General features: G+C 49.6%; 1 protein-coding gene across 2 annotated transcripts in view; it reads right to left on the bottom strand.

The window, feature by feature from the left end:
- Positions 1-12,295, bottom strand: part of Rhogap102a (Rho GTPase activating protein at 102A) — a 69,162-nt gene that overhangs the window by 18,080 nt on the left and 38,787 nt on the right. For both annotated transcript variants that reach the window (XM_077703808.1, XM_077703807.1), the window contains exons 2-3: positions 992-1,125; positions 295-451 (exon numbers count right to left, since the gene is read on the bottom strand). In XM_077703808.1, coding sequence (XP_077559934.1) covers positions 295-451; positions 992-1,125 — 291 coding nt within the window. The remainder of the gene's footprint in view (positions 1-294; positions 452-991; positions 1,126-12,295) is intronic.

The raw sequence follows: 12,295 nt of genomic DNA, 5'->3' as shown, positions 1-12,295 counted from the left end.
GAATCGAACCAGCGTCCTCGTGCTCAGCAGCACAACTCCTTAGCCACTGAGCCACCGCGGCGAGTCGAGATCAATTAATTAATTGATTCCTTTAAGCGCGACACGAAGTAGAATGAAAGGATGTTGTTCGACGGAAACTGCGCCAGGACGTGCTTCACCCCAAAACGCCCGAGATGGTTTCATTTTAGTGCGCGGTGTCAATGGGTCTCCACTGCCTAATCGGCAACGCGCCTGCTGCCATGCGGTGGAGTACGACGCGAGGAGAGTGAGAGAGGGTGCACCATGCGGACTGACCTCTGGGGATGTCGACCTTGCAGCCGATACCGATGCCCTGCAGCCTATTTACAGCCAGTGGTCGGAAGGCAGAGGCCTCCGTCTCGGTCAGTGCCACCAGCGTGGTCGGACGCAGCGTGAGGCGACCCCCGGTCCGAGAGCGCCATCGGCAGCCGCCCTGGTTGAAGAAGACGTGGCCGAACAAATTTTCTTACACTCGGAGTGTGTACTAGAGTCCAAATGGGAGGGAGCGCATAACACACTGCGCTACAACTGCTGTTGTCTCGTGTACGTTAGGCGGAACGCGCGACTTTCTTACACTCGGAGTGTGCACTAGGGTCATATTGGGCGGGAGCGCATAATACACTGCGCTGCAACTGCTGCTGTCTCGTGTGCGTAAGGCGGAACGCGAAAGTACACGAGTCTATTCGCACGCACGCGTGCATGCAAGTGATCCCACTGGCGTCTAGTTGCTTATTGCTATACATGAATATTCAGTAATTTATCGCTCAAAATAAATCCCGGCTTATTTGTGCTGTTCAAGTGGAACCGCACCTGTGATCCCCGTGGAGCACAGAACAAAAGCCCGAAAAAATAAGGGCCTTTTCGAGTGCAACAAAAGTGCCGGAACTAGGTGTTTTTTTCGCTGTGACCACTGCTCAAACAGATGGCCGTTGATGAGGTTTATTAAAAGATGAGAAGTGAGAGGATCGCTCACCTCGGGAGACCAGCTGCAGACGCTTAGCGTGGACACCCTGGACTGAGACTTGGCCCGGGACCTCCACAGTTTGCGGGGCACGTTGGACATTTTACCAGACTGGCGGCCCGCTTGGTACGACTGCTGCTGCATGCCTGCGTGAAGAGGAAGGAAACAACTGTGCTGATGATCCACTTTTCATATTCCGGCGTAAATGTGGAACAAGCCTTTATTTGGGCACCTCCCGCAGTTGTGCAGCCACAGGTTTACAGCAAAGCTGTTGTGAAATAACGCGAGAAGGAGACAAGGGCCGGGTGTTCTCTAATATCGCCACACCTACTTCTTTCTATTTTAGGGGCGAAGCTCCTTAAGTCATGGGTCTGTCCATCCCTTGTGTCTCGTGGTACGTGACCGCCGCATGCTTTCGGAGATGTCGCAAAGTGGGCCGCGTTGCACGCGCAAGAACCGGCTGCAACCGGCAGCGCAAACTCGGCACCGGGAGCGCGAGCTTGTCTGTGTTCGCCAACGGAGGCGCGAGCGCACGTGCACTGCGAGGGGGGAGATCACACAAGAGATCACGCCACGAACGCAGGCAGTCGTTCTCGGAGATCGAACGAGACGCAAGAACCTTTGCTCGTTTCCTCTCGTCTTGTTCGGGCACAAGTTCGCCCTAAATAAAAGTTCTTTCTTTACCGTTGTGTCCCATCCTACGTGACAAATTGTGGTGGAGGTGCGGGGTAGTCCTCGACGGCGCGGGGTCTTTCACCAGGTCTGGGCCTGGGAGCATTGACTCCGAAAATAAAAGTTGATTTGTACAATGTACGTACACAATCTTACGTCTTTCTTAATGATGTAATGGGCGAACTTTCACGGGAGAGTTACGGTTACCGATGATCTCCCCCTCTCGAGCTTCGCCCCACTTATCATCATTCATTAATCCGTGGATATGGCGTGATTTTTTTTCTCTACTAATCGGAAGCCGTTACTTAGCGGCCTCTTCTTTCTCAACATCCTCCCCCGGGAACTTTAAATGCTCCGAGCAAGGAATTGTTGAGCGTTCGGTTTTGTCGTCCACGTAAAGTTCTTTCACTTGCTTATCTGTTAGGCTAAGGTTGATGCACTAACCACTACGGTCCGTAATTGCATATCTGGTCAGCGCATAGAGCTCTCATTTTCGTCGATGGATGTCTCTGGTTGCACCTGCTTTGACGTAAGTGTTGTCTGTCTCTTCTCCCGTGACCATAAATTAACTCTTGCTGGTGAACTGTCCGAGTAACGATACCTTCAGGTCGCTTCGTGCTGACAGGAATCGGCCGCTGTTGAGCTGATGTGTGCGGGAGAAAAGTGACTTGACGGCCTCGGGAAACATTCCGCATGAAGGCGTCAGGTTGAGACAATTTGTACTCGTTAGCAAACTTTAGATGCAATATTTCCGGTTGACGAGTAAATCCATACCGGTTTCCTTTCAGTGGACAAGCCAGCGTACACTTTTGTGAAACGTAACGTGGTACTGTTCGTCGTGCCTGGGCAAGTTATTTTCGAAGTCTTGAAACACTGTACGGCGAATGTTTTTGGCACCATGAGGTCGTTCTATTGCCATGCTTTCCATTTCAGAGTACTTGAATCGCTTCTGTTTAATGTGGAAATCTCTTTGAGGGGCCATCAAAGAGGGCAAAACACAGACCATACATTTAGAACTCACGTTATCTGATTCTGTCATTGTGGATCCTTGAAAGGTCCATCCAAATATCGTTTTTATGGCTGCCAGGCTCGAGCAGGTGCTTCGGCAGACTTCTGGCGCCATGACCAGCCACATTTGGTCAGCTCCCATCAACACACTGATGCCAGGTGCCTCATTGCCCTGCCCGAACTTGTTCAGATCCGCGATCTCTCTTCCCGAGTTCATTAACCTGTGCACGTAGGGTACATCGGTAATATCTCCCAGAATGTCCTGGCATATCTCTGGTACCTCCACAGCATCCAAGGTGCATTCATTTTCGTTGTACTGGCTCTGGAGCGTGATTCTGACGATTCGGTAATTCTGTTTTTTAGCTTCACTTGTTTTCCAAAAGTGTTGATGGACAATGCGACTTATCCGACGACTGGTAGCATCAACTTCTTCGACACGTCTTCTCGTATAAAACTTCGCTGACTTCCCCCGTCAATTAGTCCTCGTATGAAGCTCCTTTTTTCCTTTGATACAGCCCAGACTCGAAATGTCTGCAGCAGGACGGTCTCGTCAGCGGTGGACTTTTCCGATGTGTCTGCAGCGTAGTACGCTCGTGCAACGCGTGAAATGTGTTCTTGAGAAGTTGGCTGCTTAGGAGACACCGGGAAGCAGAGTGACGAAGCGTGATGTCCATTGCACTGACGACAAACAATTCTCCGGCGACAGTCTGAAGCTCTATGTCCTCGCGTCGAGCAACGAAAGCATCGTCCTTCACGGCGAAGAATAGCCTTCTTGTCATACTCTGAGACAGGAGACGTGCAGTCTTCAGGTCGGTGATCGGTATCGTTGCAGAAGCAGCACGAGGCTTTGCCGTTGTTGTCTCAATTGTGGAAAACGGAAATGGTTGGAACTCGGCGTTCATTCGGAGGAGTATTCGGCTCGGGTTGTGGATCATGTCGCCTCGTCGAACTATCAGGAATTGCTTCGCATTTCTCGCGGCTCTCAATCTCGATGCGCAGAAAACTAAGGAGGTTCTGCAAGCGCTCCTCGGCTGAGTCCGTCCTTGAAGAGGCTGAGGGAGTTCTTTCGTGAGCCTTCTTTCGGTGATAGTCCACTATTATATCTTGGGGGAAGGTCCTCAGAAGAATATCAATGAGTATAGAAGCATACGATGTAGTCGGCACGTTCAGTGCTGTGAGACCTCCGATGTGGCCGGTCTGCTTCCGAGGTCGGTCTGCCTCGTGCAGTTAGACCGACCTGGCTGACCGATTTCAGAAGACGCAGCCGTCTCCATTTTCAGATCAGACCCACTAGGTGGACTCAGTTATCGCTACTCATTCAAACTAGCAGCGCCAAGCATAATTAGGCCAGAATCCCTCATTAAAGTCATGACGCGACGCTTTCGATAGACGAAGAAAGGCTGAGAAGACGTGGTATAGAACGAGCTGTGTCACCCTAAATTGCGGACAGGGTTGAGGAGTAGTGTTAGTTTCCGTGTTTACGATTGCCACCATATTTCGCGTCTTTCCAAATTCCTTTGAAATCGGACATTAACGATTAAATGCGGTTCACTTCACAGTCCCTCCGCCTCAACAGTCGTGTCAATTATAAGTACGCCCTTCACGCGTCATATACCAAGAAAGATCGTTCCGCGGTCCTTCTAACAGCAGCTGCTATCTCTACGCGGTCCTATTCCCTACAATGCTGTGGGTTTCGCAACGTGTGTGGAATGAATTCCCGTTCGGAGTTGTACCCGCTGTTTTTCTTTTTTTTTTTTGCTCTTTGTTTTTGCCTCAGCGAGCACGAAGTGCGGTCTGCCTCGTGCAGTTAGACCGACCTAGCTGACCGATTTCGGAAGACGCAGCCGTCTCCATTTTCTGATCAGACCCACTTGGCGGACTCAGTTATCGCTACGCATACAAACTAGCAGCGCCAAACATAATTAGGCCGGAACCCCTCATTAAAGTCATGACGCGACGCTTTCGATAGACGAAGAAAGGCTGAGAAGACGCGGTATAGAACGAGCTGTGTCACCCTAAATTGCGGACAGGGTTGAGGAGTAGTGTTAGTTTCCGTGTTTACGATTGCCACCATATTTCGCGCCCTTCCAAATTCCTTAGAAATCGGACATTAACGATTAAATGCGGTTCACTTCACAGTCCCTCCGCCTCAACAGTCGTGTCAATTATAAGTACGCCCTTCACGCGTCATATACCAAGAAAGATCGTTCCGCGGTCCTTCTAACAGCAGCTGCTATCTCTACCCGGTCCTATTCCCTACAATGCTGTGGGTTTCGCAACGTGTGTGGAATGAATTCCCGTTCGGAGTTGTACCCGCTGTTTTTCTTTTTTTTTTTTTGCTCTTTGTTTTTGCCTCAACGAGCACGGAGTGCGGTCTGCCTCGTGCAGTTAGACCGACCTGGCTGACCGATTTCGGAAGACGCAGCCGTCTCCATTTTCTGATCAGACCCACTTGGCGGACTCAGTTATCGCTACGCATTCAAACTAGCAGCGCCAAACATAATTAGGCCGGAACCCCTCATTGAAGTCATGACGCGACGCTTTCGATAGACGAAGAAAGGCTGAGAAGACGTGGTATAGAACGAGCTGTGTCACCCTAAATTGCGGACAGGGTTGAGGAGTAGTGTTAGTTTCCGTGTTTACGATTGCCACCATATTTCGCGCCCTTCCAAATTCCTTAGAAATCGGACATTAACGATTAAATGCGGTTCACTTCACTCTCCCTCCGCCTCAACAGTCGCGTCAATTATAAGTACGCCCTTCACGCGTCATATACCAAGAAAGATCGTTCCGCGGTCCTTCTAACAGCAGCTGCTATCTCTACGCGGTCCTATTCCCTACAATGCTGTGGGTTTCGCAACGTGTGTGGAATGAATTCCCGTTCGGAGTTGTACCCGCTGTTTTTCTTTTTTTTTTTTTGCTCTTTGTTTTTGCCTCAGCGAGCACGAAGTGCGGTCTGCCTCGTGCAGTTAGACCGACCTGGCTGACCGATTTCGGAAGACGCAGCCGTCTCCATTTTCTGATCAGACCCACTTGGCGGACTCAGTTATCGCTACGCATACAAACTAGCAGCGCCAAACATAATTAGGCCGGAACCCCTCATTAAAGTCATGACGCGACGCTTTCGATAGACGAAGAAAGGCTGAGAAGACGCGGTATAGAACGAGCTGTGTCACCCTAAATTGCGGACAGGGTTGAGGAGTAGTGTTAGTTTCCGTGTTTACGATTGCCACCATATTTCGCGCCCTTCCAAATTCCTTAGAAATCGGACATTAACGATTAAATGCGGTTCACTTCACAGTCCCTCCGCCTCAACAGTCGTGTCAATTATAAGTACGCCCTTCACGCGTCATATACCAAGAAAGATCGTTCCGCGGTCCTTCTAACAGCAGCTGCTATCTCTACCCGGTCCTATTCCCTACAATGCTGTGGGTTTCGCAACGTGTGTGGAATGAATTCCCGTTCGGAGTTGTACCCGCTGTTTTTCTTTTTTTTTTTTTTGCTCTTTGTTTTTGCCTCAACGAGCACGGAGTGCGGTCTGCCTCGTGCAGTTAGACCGACCTGGCTGACCGATTTCGGAAGACGCAGCCGTCTCCATTTTCTGATCAGACCCACTTGGCGGACTCAGTTATCGCTACGCATTCAAACTAGCAGCGCCAAACATAATTAGGCCGGAACCCCTCATTGAAGTCATGACGCGACGCTTTCGATAGACGAAGAAAGGCTGAGAAGACGTGGTATAGAACGAGCTGTGTCACCCTAAATTGCGGACAGGGTTGAGGAGTAGTGTTAGTTTCCGTGTTTACGATTGCCACCATATTTCGCGCCCTTCCAAATTCCTTAGAAATCGGACATTAACGATTAAATGCGGTTCACTTCACTCTCCCTCCGCCTCAACAGTCGCGTCAATTATAAGTACGCCCTTCACGCGTCATATACCAAGAAAGATCGTTCCGCGGTCCTTCTAACAGCAGCTGCTATCTCTACCCGGTCCTATTCCCTACAATGCTGTGGGTTTCGCAACGTGTGTGGAATGAATTCCCTTTCGGAGTTGTACCCGCTGTTTTTCTTTTTTTTTTTTTTGCTCTTTGTTTTTGCCTCAACGAGCACGGAGTGCGGTCTGCCTCGTGCAGTTAGACCGACCTGGCTGACCGATTTCGGAAGACGCAGCCGTCTCCATTTTCTGATCAGACCCACTTGGCGGACTCAGTTATCGCTACGCATTCAAACTAGCAGCGCCAAACATAATTAGGCCGGAACCCCTCATTGAAGTCATGACGCGACGCTTTCGATAGACGAAGAAAGGCTGAGAAGACGTGGTATAGAACGAGCTGTGTCACCCTAAATTGCGGACAGGGTTGAGGAGTAGTGTTAGTTTCCGTGTTTACGATTGCCACCATATTTCGCGCCCTTCCAAATTCCTTAGAAATCGGACATTAACGATTAAATGCGGTTCACTTCACAGTCCCTCCGCCTCAACAGTCGCGTCAATTATAAGTACGCCCTTCACGCGTCATATACCAAGAAAGATCGTTCCGCGGTCCTTCTAACAGCAGCTGCTATCTCTACGCGGTCCTATTCCCTACAATGCTGTGGGTTTCGCAACGTGTGTGGAATGAATTCCCGTTCGGAGTTGTACCCGCTGTTTTTCTTTTTTTTTTGCTCTTTGTTTTTGCCTCAGTGAGCACGAAGTTCGGTCTGCCTCGTGCAGTTAGACCGACCTGGCTGACCGATTTCGGAAGACGCAGCCGTCTCCATTTTCTGATCAGACCCACTTGGCGGACTCAGTTATCGCTACGCATTCAAACTAGCAGCGCCAAACATAATTAGGCCAGAACCCCTCATTAAAGTCATGACGCGACGCTTTCGATAGACGAAGAAAGGCTGAGAAGACGTGGTATAGAACGAGCTGTGTCACCCTAAATTGCGGACAGGGTTGAGGAGTAGTGTTAGTTTCCGTGTTTCTGATTGCCACCATATTTCGCGCCCTTCCAAATTCCTTTGAAATCTGACATTAACGATTAAATGCGGTTCACTTCACTCTCCCTCCGCCTCAACAGTCGCGTCAATTATAAGTACGCCCTTCACGCGTCATATACCAAGAAAGATCGTTCCGCGGTCCTTCTAACAGCAGCTGCTATCTCTACGCGGTCCTATTCCCTACAATGCTGTGGGTTTCGCAACGTGTGTGGAATGAATTCCCGTTCGGAGTTGTACCCGCTGTTTTTCTTTTTTTTTTGCTCTTTGTTTTTGCCTCAGCGAGCACGAAGTGCGGTCTGCCTCGTGCAGTTAGACCGACCTGGCTGACCGATTTCGGAAGACGCAGCCGTCTCCATTTTCTGATCAGACCCACTTGGCGGACTCAGTTATCGCTACGCATTCAAACTAGCAGCGCCAAACATAATTAGGCCGGAACCCCTCATTAAAGTCATGACGCGACGCTTTCGATAGACGAAGAAAGGCTGAGAAGACGTGGTATAGAACGAGCTGTGTCACCCTAAATTGCGGACAGGGTTGAGGAGTAGTGTTAGTTTCCGTGTTTCTGATTGCCACCATATTTCGCGCCCTTCCAAATTCCTTTGAAATCGGACATTAACGATTAAATGCGGTTCACTTCACTCTCCCTCCGCCTCAACAGTCGCGTCAATTATAAGTACGCCCTTCACGCGTCATATACCAAGAAAGATCGTTCCGCGGTCCTTCTAACAGCAGCTGCTATCAATACGCGGTCCTATTCCCTACAATGCTGTGGGTTTCGCAACGTGTGTGGAATGAATTCCCGTTCGGAGTTGTACCCGCTGTTTTTCTTTTTTTTTTTGCTCTTTGTTTTTGCCTCAGCGAGCACGGAGTGCGGTCTGCCTCGTGCAGTTAGACCGACCTGGCTGACCGATTTCGGAAGACGCAGCCGTCTCCATTTTCTGATCAGACCCACTTGGCGGACTCAGTTATCGCTACGCATTCAAACTAGCAGCGCCAAACATAATTAGGCCAGAACCCCTCATTAAAGTCATGACGCGACGCTTTCGATAGACGAAGAAAGGCTGAGAAGACGTGGTATAGAACGAGCTGTGTCACCCTAAATTGCGGACAGGGTTGAGGAGTAGTGTTAGTTTTCGTGTTTACGATTGCCACCATATTTCGCGCCCTTCCAAATTCCTTTGAAATCGGACATTAACGATTAAATGCGGTTCACTTCACTCTCCCTCCGCCTCAACAGTCGCGTCAATTATAAGTACGCCCTTCACGCGTCATATACCAAGAAAGATCGTTCCGCGGTCCTTCTAACAGCAGCTGCTATCTCTACGCGGTCCTATTCCCTACAATGCTGTGGGTTTCGCAACGTGTGTGGAATGAATTCCCGTTCGGAGTTGTACCCGCTGTTTTTCTTTTTTTTTTTGCTCTTTGTTTTTGCCTCAACGAGCACGAAGTGCGGTCTGCCTCGTGCAGTTAGACCGACCTGGCTGACCGATTTCGGAAGACGCAGCCGTCTCCATTTTCTGATCAGACCCACTTGGCGGACTCAGTTATCGCTACGCATTCAAACTAGCAGCGCCAAACATAATTAGGCCGGAACCCCTCATTAAAGTCATGACGCGACGCTTTCGATAGACGAAGAAAGGCTGAGAAGACGTGGTATAGAACGAGCTGTGTCACCCTAAATTGCGGACAGGGTTGAGGAGTAGTGTTAGTTTCCGTGTTTCTGATTGCCACCATATTTCGCGCCCTTCCAAATTCGTTTGAAATCGGACATTAACGATTAAATGCGGTTCACTTCACTCTCCCTCCGCCTCAACAGTCGCGTCAATTATAAGTACGCCCTTCACGCGTCATATTCCAAGAAAGATCGTTCCGCGGTCCTTCTAACAGCAGCTGCTATCTCTACGCGGTCCTATTCCCTACAATGCTGTGGGTTTCGCAACGTGTGTGGAATGAATTCCCGTTCGGAGTTGTACCCGCTGTTTTTCTTTTTTTTTTGCTCTTTGTTTTTGCCTCAGCGAGCACGGAGTGCGGTCTGCCTCGTGCAGTTAGACCGACCTGGCTGACCGATTTCGGAAGACGCAGCCGTCTCCATTTTCTGATCAGACCCACTTGGCGGACTCAGTTATCGCTACGCATTCAAACTAGCAGCGCCAAACATAATTAGGCCAGAACCCCTCATTAAAGTCATGACGCGACGCTTTCGATAGACGAAGAAAGGCTGAGAAGACGTGGTATAGAACGAGCTGTGTCACCCTAAATTGCGGACAGGGTTGAGGAGTAGTGTTAGTTTCCGTGTTTCTGATTGCCACCATATTTCGCGCCCTTCCAAATTCCTTTGAAATCGGACATTAACGATTAAATGCGGTTCACTTCACTCTCCCTCCGCCTCAACAGTCGCGTCAATTATAAGTACGCCCTTCACGCGTCATATTCCAAGAAAGATCGTTCCGCGGTCCTTCTAACAGCAACTGCTATCTCTACGCGGTCCTATTCCCTACAATGCTGTGGGTTTCGCAACGTGTGTGGAATGAATTCCCGTTCGGAGTTGTACCCGCTGTTTTTCTTTTTTTTTTTTGCTCTTTGTTTTTGCCTCAACGAGCACGAAGTGCGGTCTGCCTCGTGCAGTTAGACCGACCTGGCTGACCGATTTCGGAAGACGCAGCCGTCTCCATTTTCTGATCAGACCCACTTGGCGGACTCAGTTATCGCTACGCATTCAAACTAGCAGCGCCAAACATAATTAGGCCGGAACCCCTCATTAAAGTCATGACGCGACGCTTTCGATAGACGAAGAAAGGCTGAGAAGACGTGGTATAGAACGAGCTGTGTCACCCTAAATTGCGGACAGGGTTGAGGAGTAGTGTTAGTTTCCGTGTTTCTGATTGCCACCATATTTCGCGCCCTTCCAAATTCGTTTGAAATCGGACATTAACGATTAAATGCGGTTCACTTCACTCTCCCTCCGCCTCAACAGTCGCGTCAATTATAAGTACGCCCTTCACGCGTCATATTCCAAGAAAGATCGTTCCGCGGTCCTTCTAACAGCAGCTGCTATCTCTACGCGGTCCTATTCCCTACAATGCTGTGGGTTTCGCAACGTGTGTGGAATGAATTCCCGTTCGGAGTTGTACCCGCTGTTTTTCTTTTTTTTTTGCTCTTTGTTTTTGCCTCAGCGAGCACGGAGTGCGGTCTGCCTCGTGCAGTTAGACCGACCTGGCTGACCGATTTCGGAAGACGCAGCCGTCTCCATTTTCTGATCAGACCCACTTGGCGGACTCAGTTATCGCTACGCATTCAAACTAGCAGCGCCAAACATAATTAGGCCAGAACCCCTCATTAAAGTCATGACGCGACGCTTTCGATAGACGAAGAAAGGCTGAGAAGACGTGGTATAGAACGAGCTGTGTCACCCTAAATTGCGGACAGGGTTGAGGAGTAGTGTTAGTTTCCGTGTTTCTGATTGCCACCATATTTCGCGCCCTTCCAAATTCCTTTGAAATCGGACATTAACGATTAAATGCGGTTCACTTCACTCTCCCTCCGCCTCAACAGTCGCGTCAATTATAAGTACGCCCTTCACGCGTCATATTCCAAGAAAGATCGTTCCGCGGTCCTTCTAACAGCAACTGCTATCTCTACGCGGTCCTATTCCCTACAATGCTGTGGGTTTCGCAACGTGTGTGGAATGAATTCCCGTTCGGAGTTGTACCCGCTGTTTTTCTTTTTTTTTTTGCTCTTTGTTTTTGCCTCAGCGAGCACGGAGTGCGGTCTGCCTCGTGCAGTTAGACCGACCTGGCTGACCGATTTCGGAAGACGCAGCCGTCTCCATTTTCTGATCAGACCCACTTGGCGGACTCAGTTATCGCTACGCATTCAAACTAGCAGCGCCAAACATAATTAGGCCAGAACCCCTCATTAAAGTCATGACGCGACGCTTTCGATAGACGAAGAAAGGCTGAGAAGACGTGGTATAGAACGAGCTGTGTCACCCTAAATTGCGGACAGGGTTGAGGAGTAGTGTTAGTTTCCGTGTTTCTGATTGCCACCATATTTCGCGCCCTTCCAAATTCCTTTGAAATCGGACATTAACGATTAAATGCGGTTCACTTCACTCTCCCTCCGCCTCAACAGTCGCGTCAATTATAAGTACGCCCTTCACGCGTCATATTCCAAGAAAGATCGTTCCGCGGTCCTTCTAACAGCAGCTGCTATCTCTACGCGGTCCTATTCCCTACAATGCTGTGGGTTTCGCAACGTGTGTGGAATGAATTCCCGTTCGGAGTTGTACCCGCTGTTTTTCTTTTTTTTTTTGCTCTTTGTTTTTGCCTCAGCGAGCACGGAGTGCGGTCTGCCTCGTGCAGTTAGACCGACCTGGCTGACCGATTTCGGAAGACGCAGCCGTCTCCATTTTCTGATCAGACCCACTTGGCGGACTCAGTTATCGCTACGCATTCAAACTAGCAGCGCCAAACATAATTAGGCCAGAACCCCTCATTAAAGTCATGACGCGACGCTTTCGATAGACGAAGAAAGGCTGAGAAGACGTGGTATAGAACGAGCTGTGTCACCCTAAATTGCGGACAGGGTTGAGGAGTAGTGTTAGTTTCCGTGTTTCTGATTGCCACCATATTTCGCGCCCTTCCAAATTCCTTTGAA

Source organism: Haemaphysalis longicornis, unplaced genomic scaffold (assembly GCF_048455015.1).
Source record: "Haemaphysalis longicornis isolate Haplotype H1 unplaced genomic scaffold, Haemaphysalis longicornis Haplotype H1 scaffold_3, whole genome shotgun sequence".
In the NCBI taxonomy this organism is placed as follows: Eukaryota; Metazoa; Arthropoda; class Arachnida; order Ixodida; family Ixodidae; genus Haemaphysalis; species Haemaphysalis longicornis.
This window is presented reverse-complemented; position numbering and strand designations above follow the sequence as displayed.